Consider the following 24,530-nt stretch of genomic DNA (forward strand, 5'->3'; position numbering starts at 1 on the left):
TTACATCTCTCTAGCCTACAAATCTCCATTAGAGGGGTTGTAAAGGTACCATTTTTTTTCCTAAATAGCTTCCTTTACCTCAGTGCAGTCCTTCTCCACTTACCTCATTCTTCCATTTTGCTTTTAAATGTCCTTATTTCTTCTGAGAAATCCTCACTTCCTGTTCTTCTGTCTGTAACTCCACACAGTAATGTGAGGCTTTCTCCCTGGTGTGGAGAAAGCCTCTTGAGGGGGGAGGGGGCGAGCAAGAGAGTCAGGACACTCTCTACGTTGCAGATAGAGAAAGGAGCTGTGTGTTAGTGGGCGTCCTGACTCTCCTGTAGTCCAAGGGAGGGGGTGAGCACGACACTCCACACCAGGGAGAAAGCCTTGCATTACTGTGTGGAGTTACAGACAGAAGAACAGGAAGTGAGGATTTCTCAGAAGAAATAAGGACATTTAAAAGCAAAATGGAAGGATGAGGTAAGTGAAGGAGGACTGCACTAAGGTAAAGGAAGATATTTAGGGGAAAAAAATTGTACCTTTACAACCCCTTTAACCACTTAACGACCGCCGCACAACGATTTACGTCGGCAGAATGGCACGGCTGGGCAGATCGACGTACCGGCAAGTCGTTTACATCTACCCAGCCGTGGGTCGCGGCACGCGACCGAGTCCGAAGCTCCAGGACCGCGAGACCCGTGGACCCGATCGCCGCTGGGGTCCCGCGATCGGTCCCCGGAACTGAAGAACGGAGAGAGCCGCGTGTAAACACAGCTTCCCCGTGCTTCATTGTGGCGGCTGCATCGATCGTGTCATCCCCTTTTATAGGGAGACACAATCGATGACGTCACTCCTACAGCCACACCCCACTACAGTTGTAAACACACACTAAGTGAAACATAACCCCTTCAGCGCCCCCTGTGGTTAACTGCCAAACTGCAACTGTCCTTTTCACAATAAACAATGCAATTTAAATGCATTTTTTGCTGTGAAAATGACAATGGTCCCAAAAATGTGTCAAAATTGTCCGAAGTGTCCGCCATAATGTCGCAGTCACGAAAAAAATCGCTGATCGCCGCCATTAGTAGTAAAAAAGAAAAAAAAGTTATAAAAATGCAATAAAACTATCCCCTATTTTGTAAACGCTATAAATTTTGCGCAAACCAACCGATAAACGCTTATTGCGATTTTTTTTTTTTTACCAAAAATATGTAGAAGAATACGTATCGGCCTAAACTGAGGAAACCTTTTTTTTTATATTTTTGGGGGATATTTAAATATTGCATTTTTTTCAAAACTGTCGCTCTATTTTTGTTTATAGCGCAAAAAATAAAAACCGCAGAGGTGATCAAATACCACCAACAGAAAGCTCCATTTGTGGGAAAAAAAGGACGCCAATTTTGTTTGGGAGCCACGTCGCACGACCGCGCAATTGTCTGTTAAAGCGACGCAGTGCTGAATCGCAAAACCTGGCCTGGGCATTTAGCTGCCTAAAGGTCCGGGGCTTAAGTGGTTAAGACAGCCCTGGTTTCTCTGCAAACTCCTATAGGACCGGATCGTGATTTTAAAATGTTATCCTCCTTCGCCATCATACGTCTTTAAATGAAGCTCATAAAAAAAGAAAAATCCCGTAATCTTGTTTTTGTATGTAGCATTTGTTCCACGCTCGTACATTTAGGCACAATTTATTTGCAAGCCTCATATTTTTTTGTGTCGGAGAAACAAAGGTTTACAGTTTTCTAAATGCGCCAGATGGTTTACGCGTGAACTAAATTGCAAATCTAAACGTGAGATCATCGGGAATGTCGCATCTAGCTGGCAGGCAATTTTTAAACGCGTTACTTACCGCTTCGTGTTTTATCTGTTTATTTATCACATTATAAAGCCGGCCTCTGATATTTTTACCACGGTGATTTGTGAGGGGTGATCAATAGTTTCATAGGATAACATAAAGAAAATTGGGTCGGGAGAACAGAACCAATCAACATTAAAGGAACACTCCGGAGAGATGAGAAAATATGGCATTTAAAGTGAAAGCTTTCAGTGATCTTCAAACCCGGATTGAAACTTTATAAAAGCCACCTGAGACCTTCTAGCGGTTTGTTTAAGCACTTTGCTACAATACAAATTGATGTGCATTTCTGACCTAAAGATTTCCTAAAACTACCCAAAATATATCTTTTCTGATAGAAGAAGTCTTGTAAAATGAAAGAATGGTACAGTAAAACCTTGGTTTGAGAGTAACTTGGTTTTGTAAGACAAGCAACATTTTTTTATTACATTTTGACTTGATATACAAGCGATGTCTTGATATAAGAGTAGCGTCATGTCACAACTGAGTATAAAAAAGAAGAGAGGCGCCTCCAAGTGTAGAAATATGGTTACATTTAACCACTTCAACCCCGGACCATTTTGCTGGTCAATGACCAGGCCACTTTTTGCAATTCGGCACTGCGTCGCTTTAACTGACATTTGCGCGGTCTTCCGACGTGGCTCCCAATCAAAATAGGCGTCCTTTTTTTCCCACAAATAGAGCTTTATTTTGGTGGTATTTGATCACCTCTGCGGTTTTTATTTTTTTTGCTAAAAACAAAAATAGAGCGACAATTTTGAAAAAAAAAATGAATATTTTTTACCTTTTGCTATAATATCCCCCAAAAATATATAAAAAAATCAGTGGATACGCTGTCGTAACTCTGAATCTGCGCCGTCGTAAATTTAAGCATATTCTGGAAACCAGATATGCTTAAATTAGGCTAAGATACAAGCGGCGTAAGTCTCCTACGCCGTCGTTTCTTAGGGTGCATATTTACGCTGGCCGCTAGGTGGCGATTCAGTTGTTTTCCGCGTTGAATATGCAAATGAGCAAGATACGCCGATTCACGAACATATGTGCGCCCATCGCAATTAGTTACGCCGTTTACGTAAGAGATACGCCGGCGTAAAGATAAAGCTGCTCCCTAGGTGGCGCAGCCCATGCAAGGTATGGACGTCGGAACAAGCCTATCTTTTTACGTCGTTTGCGTAAGTCGTACGCGAATAGGGCTGTGCGTAAGTTACGTTCACGTCGTAGGCAGTGTTTGACGTATCTTAGGCATTCTATCTGACGCATGCACACTGCGATACGTCCACGGACGGCGCATGCGTCGTTCGTTGATAACGTCATTTTCGTTGGGTCATGCTTAATTTCCCTAAAACACACCCACCTCTTCCTCATTTGAATTAGGCTCGCTTACGCCGGCACATTTACGCTACGCCGCTGTAACTTAGGACGCAAGTGCTTTGTGAATACAGCACTTGCCTCTCTAACTTACGGCGGCGTAGCGTAAATACCATACGCTACGCCCGCACAAAGTTACGCTGCCCTACCTGAATCTGGCTATTAGTCTTTTCCTTGAGTTCACTCTTAAATGACACACTGGGGTAGATTCAGGAAGCAATTACGCCTGCGTATCCATAGATACACAGCGTAATTGCTAAGTAGAGCCGGCGTATCGACTTTCTGTATTCAGAAAGCTCGATACACCGACTGTAGCCTAAGATACCACTGGCATAAGGCTCTTATGCCGTCGTATCTTAGGCTGCATTCTGACGCTGGCCGCTAGGTGGCGCACCCGTAGTTGTCAGCGTAGAGTATGCAAATTGCATACTCACGCTGATTCACAAACGTACGCGCGCCCGGCGGTTGTGTTTTACGTTGTTTGCGTTCGTCGCTTTCGTCGTAAGGCTGCTCCTGCTATTAGAAGGCGCAGCCAATGGTAAGTATACACATCGTTCCCGTGTCGCGATTTTCGAAATTTACGTTGTTTGCGTAAGTGAATCGTGAATGGCGCTGGACGCCATTTACGTTCACATCGAAGCAAATGACGTCCTTGCGACGTCACTTACCGCAATGCACGTCGGGAAATTTTCCCGACGGAGCATGCGCAGTACGTTCGGCGCGGGAACGCGCCTAATTTAAATGATCCACGCCCCCTACGGGATCATTTAAATTATGCGCGCTTACGCCAGCCCATTTTACGAAACGCAGCCGCAAATTACGGAGCAAATGCTTCGTGAATGAAGCGTAGCTCCAGTAATTTACGGAGGCATAGCGTAAAAACGGTACGCTGCGCCGCCGTAGCAGTGCGCTCCCCTACCTGAATCTACCCCATTAACCGTAGATCTAGACGCAGTTTTTCCCTAATTATTTTGTTGCTGAGTCTAGGTATACAAATGATTTTAGCGTTGTTCTGTTTCCACACGGAGGGCTTTTTGTTTTATTCCTCTGACCTTTGGTAACGCGGCAGTAGGGTTCTTATACTTCATTCTCCTGACTTATCATTTAACTGTATTACCAGCCTCTCCGTTCTTCCTCCTACATTTATGGGAAGTTCTCTCAATAACAATACATTAGAGTATCTCCAGTGTCCCTCTCAAATGTTCTTTTAATTGTCGTTCTTCGACATTTAACCTTCTTTCTTCTCCAATTACTTGAAACATTTCCAGAACAAGGGAGATCAGAATGTGCCCTTGTCATTCACAATCATAAATAAGCCCTCCAGAAGCTATCGGAGAAAAGAGCATTAGACGGAAAGGTCAGGGAAGGAAAGTCCTCTGTGGTACGACTCGGTAATAGAAAGGGACATATACTACAATGTATGTTATCCAGTTACACCTCTGAAGATTGTCAGGGTATCACAGTTTTAAAAGCCAGCTTCCATTTAATTTTTTTTTGAACAAGAGACCCGATTACGGGCTTGTTTGTCCAACAGCTCTTTTAACCACTTATCTCCCGGGGGAAATCTTACATTTTTTCAACATTTCTTGTGCTACAAATTGCTTCAGCTCCGAAAGATTTTACTCCCTTCATGACCATGCCGTTTTTGTGCTATCCAGCACTTCACTACTTTACCCCCGGACCATTTTGTAGCTAAAGGACCTTGCCACTTTTTGCCAATCGGCACTGTGTCGATTTAACTGACAATTGCGCGGTCGTGCGACGTGGCTCCCAAACAAAATTGACGTCCTTTTTTTCCCACAAATAGAACTTTTGTTTGGTGGTATTTGATCTTTTTACTTTTTGCTATATTAAATATCCTCCAAGAATAGGCCGATACGTATTCTTCTACATATTTTTGGTAAAAAAAAACGCAATAAGCGTGTATTGATCGGTTTGCGCAAAAATGATAGGCCCAGATTCACAAAGCACTTATGCCGATGTATCTCAAGTGTAACTATGCGCCGTCGTTACTGTGCGCCGTGCCCACAATCTGAGATACGCCTGAAAATAGGCTTCCTACGACCGACGTAACTTGCCTACGCTGTCGTATCGTGGGCGCATAGTTACGCCGGGCGCATTTGCCACTCCCATAGATTTTCTATGCACATATGCAAATAAGGGAGATACGCTGATTCACAAAGGTAGTTGCGCCCGGCGCATCATATACGCGGTTTGCGTAAGTCGTACGTCCGGTGTAAAGTTATTCCCCATATAGGAGGCGCAACTCATGCAAAGGTATGGACCAGGGAACACAAGCCGTCGTATCTTTTGTCGTTTACGTTGTATGTGAATATGACTAGGCGTAGGTTACGTTCACGTCGTAGGCAGTGATTCGACGTATCTTAGGCAGTTGTTTCGTTGTGATTCTGAGCATGCGCACTGGGATGCGGCCACGGGACGGTGAATGCGCCGTTCATTTTAAGTACTTCTATGACGCTTGGCCCATCATTTGCATGGGGTCACGCCTCATTAGCATGGCTCACGCCCACTTCCACCTTACGCCGAGGGAACCCAGCGCAGTTTGGGAGGCAAGTGCTTTGTGAATTCGGTGCTTGCCTCTCTGCGTAGCGTATATTGGATACGCTACGCCCGCCTAAATATGCGCCGATGTCTGTGAATCCAGGCCATAGCGTATACAAAATAGGGGATAGTTTTATAGCATTTTGTATTAATATATATATTTTTTTTTTTTACTAGTAATGGCGGTGATCGGCGATTTTTATCGTGACTGCGACATTATGGTGGACACTTTTGACACATTTTTGGGACCATTGTCATTTTCACAGTGATCAGTGCTATAAAAATGCACTGGTTACTGTGAAAATGACACTGGCAGTGAAGGGGTTAACCACTAGGTGGCGCTGTAGGGGTTAAGTGTTCCCTAAGGCGTGATTCTTACTGTAGGGGGTGTGGCTTGCTGTGACACGTCACTGATCGTGTTCCCGATGACCCCCCCCCCCTTCCCTCCTCTCCACCATTTACTGAGAAGATCAGTGTACTGCTGTTTCTCCTCCCCCAGCTCTTTATACAGCTGAGAACAGAGGGTATGTGATCACTTCTAATATCCATACACACGTTTTTTGCCTTTTCAATTCTATTTTAAAAGGAATGGGTTGTTTTTTAAGGTGAGGGCTCACATATACCCACCATCAAATAGCAGAGGGCCGGTGCGGCTCTAATTCTGGCCACGCCATGTTGCTAGGACACGGGACACAACCCCGATCTCTGTAAAGTGCCTTGGCTCTTTAACCATGTGATGAGCTGTGTCCAATCACAGCTGGTCACATGTAAACATGGAAATGCCGGTAATCGGCACCCCCCTCCCCCTACAGTTAGAACACTCCAAGGCTACACATTTAACCCCTTCCCCGCCCCCTAGTGGTTAACCCCTTCCCTGCCAGTCACATTTATACAGTAATCAATGCATATTTATAGCACTGTTCACTGTATAAATGTGAATGGTCCCCAAAATGTGTCAAAAATGTCCGATGTGTCCACTATAATGTCGCAGTCCCGGAAAAAAAAATCGCAGATCGCCGCCATTCCTAGTAAAAAAAATTATTTAAAAAAAATTATAATTATGTCCCCTATTTTGTAGGCAATATAACTTTTGAGCAAACCAGTCACTATACGGTTATTGCGTATTTTTTATTTTTTTTTTACCAAAAATATGTAGGAGAATACGTATCGGCCTAAACTGAGATAATTTATTTTTAATGGGATATTTATTATAGCAAAAAGCAAAAAATATTGTGTTTTTTTACAAAATTTACGCTCCTTTTTTTGTTTATAGCCCAAAAAATAAAAACCGCACAGGCGATCAAATGCCACCAAAAGAAAGCTCTATTTGTGGGGAAAAAAGGACGTCAATTTTGTTTGGGAGCCACGTCGCACGACCGCGCAATTGTCAGTTAAAGCAACGCAGAAGCTAAAATTTCATCTGGGCAGGAAGGGGGTGTAGGTGCACAGTAGGCAAGTGGTTAACCACTTCAATACCGGGCACTTACACCCCCTTCCTGCCCAAGCCAATTTTCAGCGCTGTCGCTGTTTCAATGACAATTGCGCGGTGATGCTACACTGTACCCAAACAGAATTTTTTTTTCATTTTGTTCCCACAAATAGAGATTTCTTTTGGTGGTATTTGATCAGCTCTGCGGTTTTAATTTTTTGCTTTACAAATAAAAAAGACAGAAAAAAAAAAAAAAAAGTTTAAAAAACTTGTAAATAAGTCAGTTTTCTCCTTCACTGATGGGCACTGATAAGCTGGTATTGACAGGCACTGATAAGGCGGCACAGATGAGGCGGCGCCGATGATGTGCACTGATGGGTGGCACTGAAATGCAGTACTGATGGGCATTGATAGGCGGCACTCGTGGGTGGCACTGTTAGCCAACACTGATGGGCACTGAAATGCTTCAATGATGGGTACTTACGGGTGGCACTGAAAGGCGGCACTGATGGGCATTGATACATGGCACTGATATGTATCCCTGGTGGCACTGGTAGGAATTTTGGGTGGGCACTGGTTGGCAGCTGCCTGGGCATTGATTGGCAGCTGCCTTGGCACAGATTGGCATTTCCCTGGTGGTCTAGGGGGCTAACCTGGTGGTCCAGTGTGGATGCCCATCCCTAGTGGTCCCTGGCGGGCATCCAAGGGGGGAATGCGCTGATAAAATATCAGCACTGACCTCCCCCTGTCTGGAGAGCAACCGATCGGCTCTCCTCTACTCGCGTCTGTGAGACGCGATTAAGGAAAAGCCGATATATTGCTCTTCCTGTTTACATTATGATCAGCTGTGATTGGACACGACTGATCGCGTTGTAAAGAGCTTCCGACGGAGGCTCTTTACAGAGATCGGTGTAGCGGTGTGTCAGACTAACACGCCGCACCACCGATCGCTGCGATGCGCGCCCCCACGGGCGTGCAGCGGCTGTTATCTTGCTGGACGTCATATGACACCCAGTCAGGATAACTGAACCACTTCCCGGACGCCATTTTGCTATAGGCCAGGCGGGAAGTGGTTAATTGTGGAGGCTCAGCCCTCACATGTGGGCATCACCTGGCCTGCCTCGGAACGCCCACTCCCCAGACTTATACCCACCCACCAAGGCATTTTGGTATTTGCATAACTCCTCCTCCTCGGCTCGCATCAGGGGCTCTTAGGAGGAGTACTGGGGACGGGTGCAGGGATGTTTTCAGGAAGCCATCATGTACAGAATCCTGCCAGCCCCTCCCACCAGACATGATGAAGCGCAGAGACCCAGGGATGACATCACTGATGACATCACTGGATCTAAAAGAGGAGATGTAATTAACACAGAAAAGTTTTATTTTCAAATGTCATCATGTTAATAAGGATTGGAAGGGAGGAAGGTAAAATATAAGCAAATTAAACTTCAGCTTTAATTGGGTTTCTTTCTGAAATCCACTTTTTTTTTTTATTCTTTCTTTGTCGAATTGTCATTTCAATTATGGATGAAGCTACCAGCCTGCCAAATCTCCCTGGCCAGTGTGGCGCGATGGCTGCGCTGCAGCTGACTACCTTCTTTCCAATGCAGATGATGTGAGCGTGTCAATTATTCATACTACGCTCCGTGTTCACAGACGCTTTCCCTGTAGCAAATCACCTTGTCACTTCTCCTTTCCCCCCAACGTCTTCAGAAATCTCGCCTTTGAAGGCACTGCCAAAAACGTACATATTTAAAGGCAGGTGCACAGGAAATCCAGGAGCGGAGTGTGATTAATGGAGCAAGGGCCTGTCCCTGTCACCAATTCTCAAGTCAAATGTGAGAGCAACACTGAGATTTTTTTTTTTTTTTTTTTAAAGCAATTTCCTATGTAAATCTGAAAATCTTTTCAGAAAAAGGGTTTTTATTGGCCAGGTGCTTTTCTCTACAGTGTTTCTAAAATAACCATTGGGATGGACTTCAATTTATATCAGTTATTTCACAGACTGACGATGTGGCTGTCTGATGTTCCCCCTGTCACCCTAATACAGGAGGAGGTGTACTGAGTTACTGACCAGATCACCAGGTGAAAATAGCAGGGGGAAAAAAATCTTAAAAAGCAAACTAATGCAGCCACCGTATCTAATATTGGTAAGCTGCAATATCTTACATTTTTGGTTTTGGGTTTAACCACTTAGGCCCCGTACAGACGAGCGGGCAGTGCGCTGAAAACGGTCTGCCGGACCGTTTTCATCGGACATGTCCGCTCGGAGATTTCTGTCTGATGGTTGTACACACCATCAAACAGAAATCCGCCCGGACAGGATACGCGGTGACGTGCCACGCCGTCGCCGTGACCATGACACGGCGACGTGCGCGGCCCTGGAAGGTCAATGCTTCCACGCATGCGTCGAATCACTTTGACGCATGCGAGGGCTTTCGGCCGAGCAGACATGTACGGTGAGTCTGTACAGACGACCGAACATGTCCGACGGACAGGCTTCCAGTGGACAGGTTTCTTAGCATGCTAAGAAACATTTGTCCGCTGGAAACATGTCCGATCCGCCGGTCAATTGTCCGGTCGGCCGTACACACGACCGAACATGTCTGCTGAAACTGGTCCGCGGACCAGTTTCAGCGGACATGTTCGGTCGTGTGTACAGGGCCTTAAGGACCCCTTCACGCCGATATACGTCGGCGAATGGCACGGCTGGGCACATCCACGTACCTGTATGTGGCCCTTTAAGCCCAGCCACGGGGTCGCGCGCGCCGCTGGCCCGAAGCTCCGTGGCCGCTGGACCCGATCGCTGCTGGTCAGGGGAAATCGTTGGTGCGCGTTATACGCCGATCCCCGCTGTCTCTGAGCGCCGCCAACTTGAGCCGAACCAAGTGTACTGCGCACTCGGCCACGCTCGGCTCCGCCCACAGTCACACCCTGTCCTGCCTCCTAGCCTTTATGTCCCGCCATTGGACCGCTGTGGTGTCCATCATACGAGCCGGGCCAAGGGGCGGGACCGGGCAGGACCGCGAGAGAAGCCGAGAGAAGCCGAGCACACAGGAAATCCGGCAATGTACAGCTCGGCTGAGGTGCCAAACTCAAAAATACACAATGCTGCAACCTTGGGCAAGGTGCAGATGGACACCTTCAAAGCCGCAGATGGACTTTGCGCAAGGCCGCAGACGGATGCCGGACAAGGCCGCCAATGGCCGCAAGACAGCAGACGGACACAGACACGGCTGCACCGACGAGCATTTAAATGTAAGTTTTTTTTTTTCCCTTAAACTTCCCTTCTAAGCTTGGGGTGCGCTTTATACGCCGGTGCGCGGTATACGCCGATAAATACAGTATATAATTTTTTTTTTTTTTTTTAATTTGTCGCTGACCCGTATTTCACATTCTCGTTTTTTTTTTTCTACTCTACTCCTTGCGTTTAATACTTCTATCCAGTCCACAAGCATTTTAAAGATTTCTAAAATTCAGAGGTTCAGAAGATGACCTGGCAGGGCCCTTTGTCGGGGAGAAGAGGGGTCGTGTAAATTTTCATCCAAATAATATCATTGATTGTATTTTGCGGCTCACCTCCCTCCCGCTCAGGCAGAGTTCACTAAGGGCAAAGCAAGCCTGAAGCTACGGAGAAGAGATTGTGTCCTCTATGTCTTCTCTAATTGGGATAGAGGAACCTTCATAGGTTTGCAGAGTCGCATTTCTCTGTTAATTAGGAGAATCATTTTTCTTTCTCCCAGTTTCACTACAGATATCACAGGAGCGCCTTGACATGACCCAAGTGTATGTTGTTTGCAAGCCGCTATGTGTGTACGCATGATACTGTAGGAGTCGATTTAACAAGTAAAGAGGTTTTTACTTTATCATAAATAGTCTTGCTTCTATTTCCAGAGTTCAGGTTTCCATGTGATCACCCATCTTCTTAACTTGCAGTATATTTAATTCGGTGGTAAGGAAGGAGCTCGAGATGGATCACACAAAAGTAATCCAGGGCTCGACAAATCCCAGGTCACCATGGCGACTAGAAATTGAGCCCTGGCGCCTAGGCTTTTGTCAGCCGTCTACATCTACCTCCCACTTGCCCACCCCACTACAGTCAAAACATGGCTACTGCGTGGTCGTCCAGTTTTTGGGTGGGTGTCTATCGACTCCCCCCCAAATCCTTGCCACCGGGGCGCCCATCTGGCACGCTCTGTGATCGAGGTAAGGGGCCAATCACAGCGGCCCTTTACCATGTGAACAGCTGTTCCCAATCACAGCTGATCACATGTAAACAGGTTATTGTAATTTCCTTTCCTGAGCGCCGTCACAGCGCGAGGAAAGGAAAGCCGATAACCGTTTGTCCATTGGCAGGGGACATTTACACCGATAATCAGGCCACTTATCATGAGTGAAGCCCCATCAGTGCCAATCAGTGACCATCAGTGCAATCACGCAACAAACACCCCCCAAAATACAGAGCAACCACCCCTCATATAGCCCTTCCTCAGTACTGACCCCCCCACCACCACCACCCAGCCGAACCCCTCCAAAGCGGACCCCCCCTTTAGTACAGGTCTCCCCAATGCTGTATCCTGGCCTAGGCCAACAAGGCCCAGGCCTAGGACAGCACAGAAAGAATCCCCTTGCGCTACAATGTTAGTGTAACACAAGCTGCTTCTAATTTTGACTGTCCTATCATCCTGGACCACAAACCTTCCTCACTGTGCTATATGTTTTCTGCTGCACCATTGGCATGGATATATCGTCTTTGTCCTCTCCATAAAATTATCAGAAATTTGTGCTTAAAGTAGAACTAAAGGCAACACTTTTGGATAGAGTAAGGGAGGGTTATAGCCCCTGTCAGTTTATTTTTTACCATCTCTGTCCCATTGCAGAGATTTCCCTTCACTTCCTGTCCCATAGCCAAAGAGGAAGTGAGAGGAAATTATGCAAATTAAGGAAATCCATTGACCACCCCCCCCACACCAGGCCCTCAGAACTAGTGTCCCCACTCGAAAATGTCAGGGCGGGTCTTAAACAGAAAGGGGTGTGCCCTCAACAGGAAGGGGTGGGGCTTATTTAAATTAGGGGGTGAATGAATTTAGTCAGGCCTAGGGCAGCACAAAACCTAAATACACTACTGGGTCTCCCTCTGCTAGCCAGTTGCAGGCATGTCAGAGTGAGGGAAGTCCTCCCTTCCGCTGTGGAGGAACCTCCGTATGGCACTGAACTGCTGCTGTAAGACAGGCAGAGGCAATGCTGCAATGCCTATACTACTACAGTCTACAGTGCTGCCACTGCCTGTCTGACAGCAACACAGACTCAACACAGCAGAATTATTCTTTTCGATCGATACCCCCAGAGTGGTGGTACCTGGTGCAGACTGCAACCCCCCAAGTATGCTACCACCCTATGGTATCTGTAGAGGACAGGTGTTGTCGCCATAAAACAGGAAGTGTTTTGGGACTACAGAACACCCCCCCCCCCTTCCATGTTATGGATTTAGAGAGAGAGAGAGATATACTTCCTGCCCTATTTGGAGGACTGTCGCTACTCTATCAGGACTACTACAGACCACCTCCCACCTCATCTCTATACCATTAGGGGAAATAGTTTGCAGTCTAGAGATGTATAGAGTTTTTTTCATTTTGAACATATATACAGTATCTCACGAAAGTATCTCCAGACCTAAACTTTATTGAGGTATCCTCAAACGGAAGGTGAAGGCGCGCAAGGTCTCTTACCATCAACCAGCTCCGTAATGCCGTCATAGGATGCATTAAAGCGGAGCTCCACCCTAAAGTGGAACTCCCGGTGATCGGAATCCTCCCCCCCTCTGGTGTCACATTTGACACCTTTCAGGGGGGAGGGGGGTGCAGATACCTGTCTAAAGACAGGTATTTGCACCCACTTCCGGCCACACAGTCTCGGTTAAACTACGGGCAGAACGTCACCTCCCGTCCCCGGTTCTGGGAACACTCGGCTCACAGAACACAGCGGGAGCCAATCGGCGGGCGTAGCACGACTCACGCATTGCGCTGTAGGGAACCGGGCAGTGAAGCCGGAGCGATTCACTTCCTGGTTCCCTCCCCGAGGATGGCGGGGGGGGGGGTACAGCAGAGCTACGAGCGATCGCTCGTCCTCTGTTGTGGACGGCGCTGGACTCCAGGACAGGTAAGTGTCCATATATTAAAAGTCAGCAGCTGCAGTATTTGTAGCTGCTGGCTTTTAATATTTTTTTTTTCAGCAGACATCCGCTTTAAGTTGAAAAAACACGAGGGTTTACAACCCCTTTCAGGAGGGGGCGGAGACCAGACCTGTCCCCCTGCACCAGGAGGGAGAGCAGCAGTGAGCGGTCTTTATTACAGGAAGTCTCACACTGCATTCCTGCACAGATCTGGAAGAAATACACAAAACACACCAAGATTCAGGAAATAATTCACATGACTCATTAGACACTTTGGGCCAGATTCACGTACAGCGGCGTATCTTTAGTCGGGCGTAGCGCATCTTATATGCGCTACGCCGACATAACTTAGTGAGACAAGTACTGTATTCACAAAGCACTTGCTCCCTAAGTTACGGTGGCGTAGCGCAAATGGGCCGGCGTAAGCCCGCGTAATTCAAAGTAGGCTGGTAGTGGGCGTGTTGTATTGAAATAAATCGTGACCCCATGTGAATGCATGGCCGAACGAACGGCGCATGCGCGCGCATGCTCAGAATCACGTCGCAAAGACTCCCAACGATACAACGTCACAATGCGTACAACGTGAAACCTCACTTACGCCCAGCCCCATTCATGTACGACTTATGTAAACGACGTAAAAACATACGCTTGTTCCGACGTCCACACTTTGCATTACCTGCGCCTCATATAGCAGGGGTAACTTTACGCTGGACTTAAGCCTTACGTAAACGGCGTAGCGGGTGCAAGTACGTTCGTGAATCGGCGTATCTAGGTCATTTGCATATTCAACGCGTAAATCAACGGAAGCGCCCCTAGCGGCCAGCGTAAATATGCAACCAAGATACGACAGCGTAAGAGACTTACGTCCATCGTATCTTGGAGAAATTCTGGCGTATCTGATTCTTTGAATCAGGCGCATAGATACGACGCCTCACATTCGGACTTACGGCGGCGTATCTGGAGATACGCCGTCGTAAGTCCTTTGTGAATCTGGCCCTTTGACAATATTTATCTATCCTGGAGTTCAGCTTTAAAAAGAAAAAAAAATAGCTTTCTGAATTCTATAAATACCCTTCACCAGCCCAGTGCAGCTAAATCAGGTTATTGCTTCATATGTAAGATCTGCCGCTACCAGCCGGAACCGTTCACTTGTGCTGCTTCTCCTCTCCACCTGTCATTAATCTTTCACACCTCTCTCTCTCCTCCTCCAGGTACAGGATAAATTTAGATTGGATCTGTCTGACGAGGAAGCCGTGCATTACATGCAAACACTCATCGATGACAGCGTCAACGCACTTTTCGCCGCCGTGGTGGAACAGATACACAAGTTTGCTCAGGTAGGAAATTTCCCTGCTCCGGCCATTATTCAACATTCATTACCGCCTTCCTTCTCCAAATCACAGGACAGGCAGATAGGCTGCCGCTCCATCCGTTCCTGCACACATATAGATAGATTCACACACAATGGTGTAAACTTGCGGCGGCGTAGCTTAGTGTGTTTAGGATACGCCGCCGTAAGTTAGCTAGGCAAGTACTTGATTCACAATGTACTTGCCTGCTAAGTTGCGGCGGCGTAGCCTAAATCGGCGGACGTAAGGGCGCCTAATTCAAATGAATGAATGAATGAATGAAAACTTATATAGCGCAACACATGCAAACTTAATCGCCTCTGTGTTTGAGGGGGGCGTGTTTTATGTTAATGGGACTTGACCTTACGTTTTTTGCGAACTGCGCATGCGCCGGACGCCTACATTTCCCAGTGTGCATTGCGGTACGGGCCTATTGATTTCGACGTGGACGTAAACAACGTAAATCCCGATTCACGGACGACTTACGCAAACGACTTAAAATTTTTTAATTTCGACACGGGAACGGCGGCCATACTTGACATTACTATTCCATTAGGGCTAAGCTCTAACTTTAGGCGGCCTATCTCTAACGTAAACGGCGTAAAAGTACTGCGTCGGCCGGGCGTACGTTCGTGAATCGGCGTATCTCCTCATTTACATATTCTACGCCGACCGCAATGGAAGCGCCACCTAGCGGCCATCCAAAATATTGCAATCTAAGATAGGACGACGCAAGCCGTTGTATCTTAGATATGTTTAAGCGTATCTCTGTTTGAGCATACGCTTAAACATAAGTCGGCGTAGGTCGGCTTATCTACTGATAAGCCGGCCTAACTCTTTCTGAATCTTCCTAATAGTCTATTGCAGGGGTCCTCCAGCTGTTGTGGAACTACATTTCCCACGAGGCATTGCAAGGCTGGCAGTTACAATTACTCCCAGAGGCATGATGGGACTTGTAGTTCTGCAACAGCTGGAGGGCCCCAGGTTGCCTACCTTTGGTCTATTGTATATGGCTGAGGAGGTGATAACTGATGTCTCCTTATGTGCCGGTGTTCCAGATTAGGTAACAGAAATGACGCTCCGTCAGCTGCGCATGCGCGTTCCATCGCTACCACGTTTGCTAATTTGACAGAACACCTGCAGTCAGAAGGCGACAGCGGACATCTTTCTACACCCACCTATGTCTTGAATTCCAGAGTACCGTCATTTTAGCAATAAAGTGAGCGTTAATAAATAAATATACTGTTATGATCTGTGATGCTGTTTGGATGTTTTACCATTTCCCACCCGGCCTATAGCAGAATGACGGCCAGGATTGGTTCAGTTATCTTGGCTGGGCGTCATATGACGTCCAGCAGGATAAGCCGCAATCGCACGCCGGCGCAGGGCATGCAGCATGCCGATCGGTGGTGTGTCAGTCTCCGAGCCTCTGACGGAGGCTATTTACCACATGATCAGCTGTGTCCAATCACAGTGTAAACAGAGTCCTGACAGGGGGGTCTGCACTGATTGGTTATCAATGCAGCCCACCAGAGGATGCCAACCCATAGCCACCAGGGATTCCCACACATGACCAACAGGTAAGCCCTCTAGAGCCCACCAGAGGTGGCAATCATTGCCCATTAGGGATTGGACTCTTTGCCCATCAGTGATGCCTGCCAGCGCCTCTGATCAGTGCTGCCTATCAGTGCTCCCTATGAGTGCCCATCAGTGCCACCTGTGAGTGCCCATCAGTGCTAATCAATACAGCCTCATCAGTGCCCATCAGTGAAGGAGAAAACTTACAGAATGGCACGTACAGGCAGCTGGGCGTACATTTACGTCCCTGCCTTTCCGCGGGTCGGGGGTCCGATCGGGACCCCCCAGCCCCTCTCCCCCCGGGAAAATGCGACGGTCGGAAATCGTCTGGGAGCGATCCGGGATGAGGGGGCAGCTATTCTTTTCTAGCCACCCCCTCGCGATCGCTCCCCGGAGCTGAAGAACGGGGAGAGCCGTATGTAAACGCGGCTTCCCCGTGCTTCACTGTGGCGGCTGCATCGATCGTGTCATCCCTTTTATAGGGAGACTCGATCGATGACGTCAGTCCTACAGTCCTACAGCCACACCCCCCTACAGTTGTAAACGCACACTAGGTGAACCCTAACTCCTACAGCGCCCCCTGTGGTTAACTCCCAAACTGCAACTGTCATTTTCACAATAAACAATGCAATTTAAATGCATCTTTTGCTGTGAAAATGACAATGGTCCCAAAAATGTGTCAAAATTGTCCGAAGTGTCCGCCATAATGTCGCAGTCACGAAAAAAAATTGCTGATCGCCGCCATTAGTAGTAAAACAAAATAATTAATAAAAATGCAATAAAACTATCCCCTATTTTGTAAACGCTATAAATTTTGCGCAAACCAACCGATAAACGCTTATTGATATTTTTTTTACCAAAAATATGTAGAAGAATACGTATCGGCCTAAACTGAGAAAAAAAAAAGTTTTTTTATATATTTTTGGGGGGATATTTATTACAGCAAAAAGTAAAAAATATTGCATTTTTTTCAAAATTGTCGCTCTATTTTTGTTTATAGCGCAAAAAATAAAAACGGCAGAGGTGATCAAATACCACCAAAAGAAAGCTCTATTTGTGGGAAAAAAAGGACGTCAATTTTGTTTGGGAGCCACATCGCACGACCGCGCAATTGTCTGTTAAAGCGACGCAGTGCTGAATCGCAAAACCTGGCCTGGGCATTTAGCTGCATTTTGGTCTGGGGCTTAAGTGGTTAATGTTGAGAAACTAAGATAATTTTTTTTTTATTTTTTTTAAATGTCGTTCTTTTTTTATTTGTAGCGCAAAAAATAAAAACCCCAGAGGTGATCAACAAATACCACCAAAAGAAAGCTCTATTTGTGGGGAAAAATTATAAAAAATTTGGGTACAGCGTCGCTCGACCATGCAATTGTCATTTAAAATTTGAGAGCGCTGAAAGATGAAAATTGGGAGGGAAGGTGTGTAAGTGCCCGGTATTGAAGTGGTTAATTTTGAAAGCCCAAAGGTTTAGCGCTGAGCAGTGCAGGGTGTACCAACATGGCTTCCGCCACCTTCCTACTACTGGCGTCCAGCTTCTTTCACAATGTAACATCCAAATGACTCTGAAATTCAAGACGTAGGTGGGTGTAGTAAGATGTCCGCTGGCGCCTTCTGACTGCAGGTGTTCTGTCAGATTAGCAAACCTGGTAGCGGTGGAACGCATGCGCAGCTGACGGAACGTCACTTCCAGTACCTAATCTGATGGGTCGCCGATTCTGCCAGAACACTGGCAAGCCCATTGAGAAAGGCAATGCCTACCTAGCCATCATGGATACACAAGCATCAATTTTCAATAAACTTTATTTAAAGCACAGTTTTGAACATCTTTATGTGGTCACCCAGGAGTTTTTTTTAACTCCTTTATGACCGCCTAACATATGTGTGGCAGAAGGAAGGGTAGGCTTTAAAGCGGTATTAACCACTTGCTTACTGGGCACATATACCCCCCTCCTGCCCAGGTGAAATTTCAGCTTCCGGCACTGCGCCGCTTTAACTAACAATTGCGCGGTCGTGCGACGTGGCTCCCAAACAAAATTTACGTCCTTTTTTCCCCACAAATAGAGCTTTCTTTTGGTGGTATTTGATCGCCTGTGCGGTTTTTATTTTTTGCGCTATAAACAAAAAAGAGCAACAATTTTGAAAAAAATACAATATTTTTTACTTGTTGCTATAATAAATATCCCAATTAAAAAAAAAATAAAACACATATTTTTTCTCAGTTTAGGCCGATACTTATTCTTCTACATATTTTTGGTAAAAAAAAAAAAAAAAAATCGCAATAAGCGACTGGTTTGCGCAAAAGTTATAGCGCCTACAAAAGAGGGGACAGAATTATTATTTTTTATTATTTATTTTTTTTACTAGAAATGGCGGCGATCTGCGATTTTTATTGGGACTGCGACGTTATGGCGGACACATCGGACACTTTTGACAAATTTTTGGCACCATTCACATTTATACTCCAATCAGTGCTATAAATATGCACTAATTACAGTATAAATGTGACTGGCATTGAAGGGGTTAACACTAGGGGGTGAGGAAGGGGTTAAATATGTTCCCTATAAAGTGTTCTAACTGTAGGTGGAGGGGGGGTGACTGGGGGGGGTGACCGATCTGTGTCCCTATGTACAAGAGACACAGATCGGTCTCCTCTCCATAGACAGCACCGCTGTCTCTGTGTAAAACGGCAATGAGAGATGATCTCATATGTTTACATATGAGATCCTCTCTCATTGGCCGCACAGATCGCATCGCAAACGGCCACTCTGATTGGCCGTTCGCGGCGATCTGTAATTGGCTGTGTCCAAGGGACACGGCCAACACAGAGTTTCCCCGCTGTGCGCTCTGGAGCGCGCTCGGGGAACGCGCAAAGGGGCGGACGTCAATTGATGTCCTGTTGGATTTTGGGATCCGCGCTGTAGCCGTCATTTGACTATAGCGCGGGTCCCAAGCGGTTAAACTTTTTTTTTTTTTAAACCTGCAAGGCAACGTTATAATGTGCTTGCATGCTAGCCCATTATGTGAAATTTGCCTTAAAACTAAGCCTTCCGGTGGCACGCTGACGGGGCTTCCATCTTCACCCGGTCTTCCTTCCAGGTTGGCTGGGCTCCGGTCCTTTGGACGAGCCCTGATGATGTCACTCCCACACATGCGCGTGGAAGCCGCTGTTCAAAGCGCAGGGCTCTGAAGGAACCACGCGGTATGCCATTCCTTCAGATCGCATGCGTCGGTGGCTTCACACGTAAATACATCCTAAATGGTGCACAGTTTAGGAGATATTTACTGTACCTATAGGTAAGCCTTATTATAGAAAGGAGTGTGGGAGGTGTGCGTGCCCCTGATGACGTCAGATGTGATGAAATGCGTTGGAGAGAGCTACGTACGCACACCACCATGCATGCACAGCCATCTTTGTTTTGGGAAAAGTCTTGTGTGTTGGTCTCTGTGACGTTGGCGTTTATGCTGTATTTGCCCGTGAAATATGTGAGTGTATCCTCTTTCGTTTAAATAAAAAATGTACAGATTTTTAGCAATATTACACTATCAGAGTGCTTCTGTTTTTATGTATGACTCGGATCCGCTCTTGATGCCGTTTCTGTGAGGGGGGATCCTCCGACCTGCTGGGATTGCTGGATTGCGTTTCACACAAAAAGCGCATGTTGACCACTCTAATCAGGGGGTCACATTGTATCTGGTAAGCAGAGCACGAGAGTGTGAGGTGTCACCAGGCTTACCTAGATTCTCACTTCCATCACGGCTATGGGACTATCAAAACTGCTATTTTTCTCCTTTGCACTGTTTGTTGGAATCACATATATATATTTCATTATCGTTCACTTTTGTATTTACATTTTGGAATATTGCAGTACAATTATATGTACTATAGAAGTGATGGCGAACCTCGGCACCCCAGATGTTTTGGAACTACATTTCCCATGATGCTCATGCCCTCTACAGTGTAGTTGAGAATCATGGGAAATGTAGTTCCAAAACATATGATTTTGGCGGTGCCCATAAGTGATGCCATCAGCGCCACCTCATCAGTGCCGCCTCATCAGCGCACATCAGTGAAGGAGAAAAAATACTTATTTACATAATTTAATGACGCCCAGTCAGCCTGCAGCTTCCCAGGTATTTGCAAATAACTGCAACTAAACCTCTGTTTTATATATATATATATATATATATATATATATATATATACACAGAAACTTGGCTGTTTCGTTTTTTTTTTTTTTTTTATTATTTCTTTTTTTTTTTTTGCAAAAAAAAAAACCCCAGTGGTGATTAACCACTTAAGACCCGGACCTTTAGGCAGCTAAAGGACCCGGCCATGTTTTGCGATTCGGCACTGCGTCGCTTTAACTGACAATTGCGCTGTTCGTGCGACGCGGCTCCCAAACAAAATTGGCGTCCTTTTTTCCCCACAAATAGAGCTTTCTTTTGGTGGTATTTGATCACCTCTGCAGTTTTTATTTGTTGCGCTATAAACAAAAATAGAGCGACAATTTTGAAAAAAATTCAATATTTTTTACTTTTTGCTGTAATAAATATCCCCCAAAAATATATAAAAAAACATATTTTTTCCTCAGTTTAGGCCGATACGTATTCTTCTACCTATTTTTCGTAAAAAAATCGCAATAAGCGTATATTGATTGGTTTGCGCAAAAGTTATAGCGTTTACAAAATAGGGTTTTTTTTTTATTAATATTTGTTTTTACTAGTAATGGCGGCGATCAGCGTTTTTTTTTTTTTTTTTAGTGACTGCGACATTATGGCGGACACTTTGGACACTTGTGACACATTTTTGGGACCATTGCCATTTTTATAGCAATCAGTGCTATAAAATTGCATTAGATTACTATAAAAATGCCACTGGCAGGGAAGGGGTTAACACTAGGGGGTGGGGAAGGGGTTAAGTATGTTCCCTAGGTGTGTTCTAAATGTAGGGGGGGGATGGACTCACTAGGGGAAATGACTGATCGCTGTTCATACATTGTATGAACAGAAGGTCAGCATTTCTCCCCCTGACAGGAGAAATCACACACAGCTCCCGGTCTTCGCTCTGTAACGAGCGATCGCGTGTGCCCGGCGGCGATCGCGGCACGGGAGTCGGGGGCGCACGCGCCCCTAGTGGCCTACGCGAGAGCCAACGTTGTACCACGCGCCCCTAGTGGCCTGCGCGAGAGCCAATGTTATACTACGTGCTCTCGCGCAGGGGAGCCGACCTGCCGCCGTAAAACTACGGCGGCTGGTCGGCAACCAGTTAATCTAGGCTTACCTGTAGGTGAAAGTGGTTGTACAGGGTGTAGAACCACTTTAACTTGTACAGTAAAACACACCTCCTCAACAGAAGCAATGGTATTTTCCAGCTAGTATGATCCATTAGGACGGTGGGACCCACATGTGGCCAAAGTGGAAATGGATACTGGTTTCTTAGGGTCCTTTCACTCATTACTGATCCGCCCCATGAACCTCCGCTTGCTCAGCGGAGATCGTGAGCCCCAAGCCCCTCCCATCTGCCATTCCCTCTCTAATCCCCTTCTGAGCGTAGTGGAGGAGCCAATGGAACGGTGCATCTTGGCGGTGTGGTGCAGAGCACTAAACAGGCGACAATGGCCAGGCTCGCTGCTTCCCTTTTTACTGTTAAAAAAATATAAAATGGAACTTGGTAGCTTATATTTCCCTAACAAAAGTAATCATAACTTTCATTTATTAAAAAAAAAAAATTGGGATTGTTTTGTTATTCAATTTTTTTTTTTTTAAACCCTTTTGGCTTCTTTTTTCTTTTTCTTTTTTAAGCCTTAAGCGGCATCTTAACGAGACGGTAAATAAGAGGCGTAGACCACGTCGCGGATACACGCACGATTTAAGGAGTTTTATTTTTTCCTTGTGCTGACAGTTTAATGATTTGTTTGGTTGTAATTATTAGAAGCGGAGAAGAAAACCTCGTCAGTAGTTAATTAGATTTTTTTTTTTCCCTTTGTGTTGTTGGTTTAATTAGAGTAAATGTGAATTCTCTATAATGATGAGCCGTCAGCAGTAGAATATTTATAGAAAGACTGAACTTGATATCCGATTTGCATATCGTGTTTCTTGTTCTGGGAAAGCGTTGTGGGCGCCGTGTTCGGATTGGTGGTTAGCTTTGCCAAAAACGGATATTCTAGGCCAAAGTTAAAAATGGGCGGACAGGCATTAATTTAATGCTTTGTCTCTTCTGCATTGAAGGGGTTGTAAAGGTACAATTGTTTTCCCTAAATAGCTTCCTTTACCTTAGTGCAGTCCTCCTTCACTTACCTCATCCTTCCATTTTGCTTTTAAATGTCCTTATTTCTTCTGAGAAATCCTCACTTCCTGTTCTTCTGTCTGTAACTCCACACAGTAATGCAAGGCTTTCTCCCTGGTGTGGAGTGTCGTGCTCACCCCCTCCCTTGGACTACAGGAGAGTCAGGACGCTCTCTACGTTGCAGATAGAGAAAGGAGCTGTGTGTTAGTGGGCGTCCTGACTCTCCTGTATTCCAAGGGAGGGGGCGAGCACGACACCTGGAATGTTTACACAGTGCTGTGTTAGGGAATCGCTTCCCTAACAATGACCCGCCAATCAGGTGCACCGGGTCTGTTTTCCGGTCACCTAATTGGCTGAAGCGACAGGCGCTGTGATTGGACGCCTATGAGGCATCCAATCATAGCAGAAATTACATGAAGAGGAAGGGAGAAGACATTGTGGATTAGGAGTGAGCGTGGAGGATGGCGCTGACTCGAGAAAGGTTAACTGGCTGCGTTTGCTGGGGCAGAGTGGCGGCTATTGCTGGGGCAGAGTGGCGGCTATTGCTGGGGCAGAGTGGCGGCTATTGCTGGGGCAGAGTGGCGGCTATTGCTGGGGCAGAGTGGCGGCTATTGCTGGGGCAGAGTGGCGGCTATTGCTGGGGCAGAATGGCGGCTATTGCTGGGGCAGAGTGGCGGCTATTGCTGGGGCAGAGTGGCGGCTATTGCTGGGGCAGAGTGGCGGCTATTGCTGGGCTAGAGTGGCGGCTATTGCTGGGCTAGAGTGGCGGCTATTGCTGGGCTAGAGTGGCGGCTATTGCTGGGCTAGAGTGGCGGCTATTGCTGGGCTAGAGTGGCGGCTATTGCTGGGCTAGAGTGGCGGCTATTGCTGGGCTAGAGTGGCGGCTATTGCTGGGCTAGAGTGGCGGCTATTGCTGGGCTAGAGTGGCGGCTATTGCTGGGCTAGAGTGGCGGCTATTGCTGGGGCAAACTGGATGCGTTTGGAGCAAACTGGCGGCTATTGATGGGGCAAACTGGCGGCTATTGATGGGGCAAACTGGCGGCTATTGATGGGGCAAACTGGCGGCTATTGATGGGGCAAACTGGCGGCTATTGATGGGGCAAAGTGGCGGCTATTGCTGGGGCAAAGTGGCGGCTATTGCTGGGGCAAAGTGGCGGCTATTGCTGGGGCAAAGTGGCGGCTATTGCTGGGGCAAAGTGGCGGCTATTGCTGGGGCAAAGTGGCGGCTATTGCTGGGGCAAAGTGGCGGCTATTGCTGGGGCAAAGTGGCGGCTATTGCTGGGACAAAGTGGCGGCTATTGCTGGGACAAAGTGGCGGCTATTGCTGGGGCAAAGTGGCGGCTATTGCTGGGGCAAAGTGGCGGCTATTGCTGGAGCAAACTGGATGCGTTTGGGGCAAAGTGGCGGCTCTTGCTGGGGCAAAGTGGCGGCTCTTGCTGGGGCAAAGTGGCGGCTCTTGCTGGGGCAAAGTGGCGGCTCTTGCTGGGGCAAAGTGGCGGCTCTTGCTGGGGCAAAGTGGCGGCTCTTGCTGGGGCAAAGTGGCGGCTCTTGCTGGGGCAAAGTGGCGGCTCTTGCTGGGGCAAAGTGGATGCGTTTGGGGCAAACTGGCGGCTATTGCTGGGGCAAACTGGCGGCTGTTTGATGGGGCAAACTGGCGGCTGTTTGATGGGGCAAACTGGCGGCTGTTTGATGGGGCAAACTGGCGGCTGTTTGAAGGGGCAAACTGGCGGCTGTTTGACGGGGCAAACTGGCGGCTGTTTGACGGGGCAAACTGGCGGCTGTTTGAAGGGGCAAACTGGCGGCTGTTTGAAGGGGCAAACTGGCGGCTGTTTGACGGGGCAAACTGGCGGCTGTTTGAAGGGGCAAACTGGCGGCTGTTTGAAGGGGCAAACTGGCGGCTGTTTGACGGGGCAAACTGGCGGCTGTTTGACGGGGCAAACTGGCGGCTGTTT

The 24,530-nt window shown here is 47.0% G+C and overlaps 1 protein-coding gene across 2 annotated transcripts in view; it reads left to right on the top strand.

Annotated features, from left to right (window-relative positions):
• PIK3C3 (phosphatidylinositol 3-kinase catalytic subunit type 3) overlaps nucleotides 1-24,530 on the top strand; it is a 259,170-nt gene that overhangs the window by 217,878 nt on the left and 16,762 nt on the right. For both annotated transcript variants that reach the window (XM_040336115.1, XM_040336125.1), the window contains one exon: nucleotides 14,577-14,702. In XM_040336115.1, the coding sequence (XP_040192049.1) occupies nucleotides 14,577-14,702 (126 nt within the window). The remainder of the gene's footprint in view (nucleotides 1-14,576; nucleotides 14,703-24,530) is intronic.

The sequence above is a fragment of the Rana temporaria genome, chromosome 1, assembly GCF_905171775.1.
Source record: "Rana temporaria chromosome 1, aRanTem1.1, whole genome shotgun sequence".
NCBI classification, from domain to species: domain Eukaryota; kingdom Metazoa; phylum Chordata; class Amphibia; order Anura; family Ranidae; genus Rana; species Rana temporaria.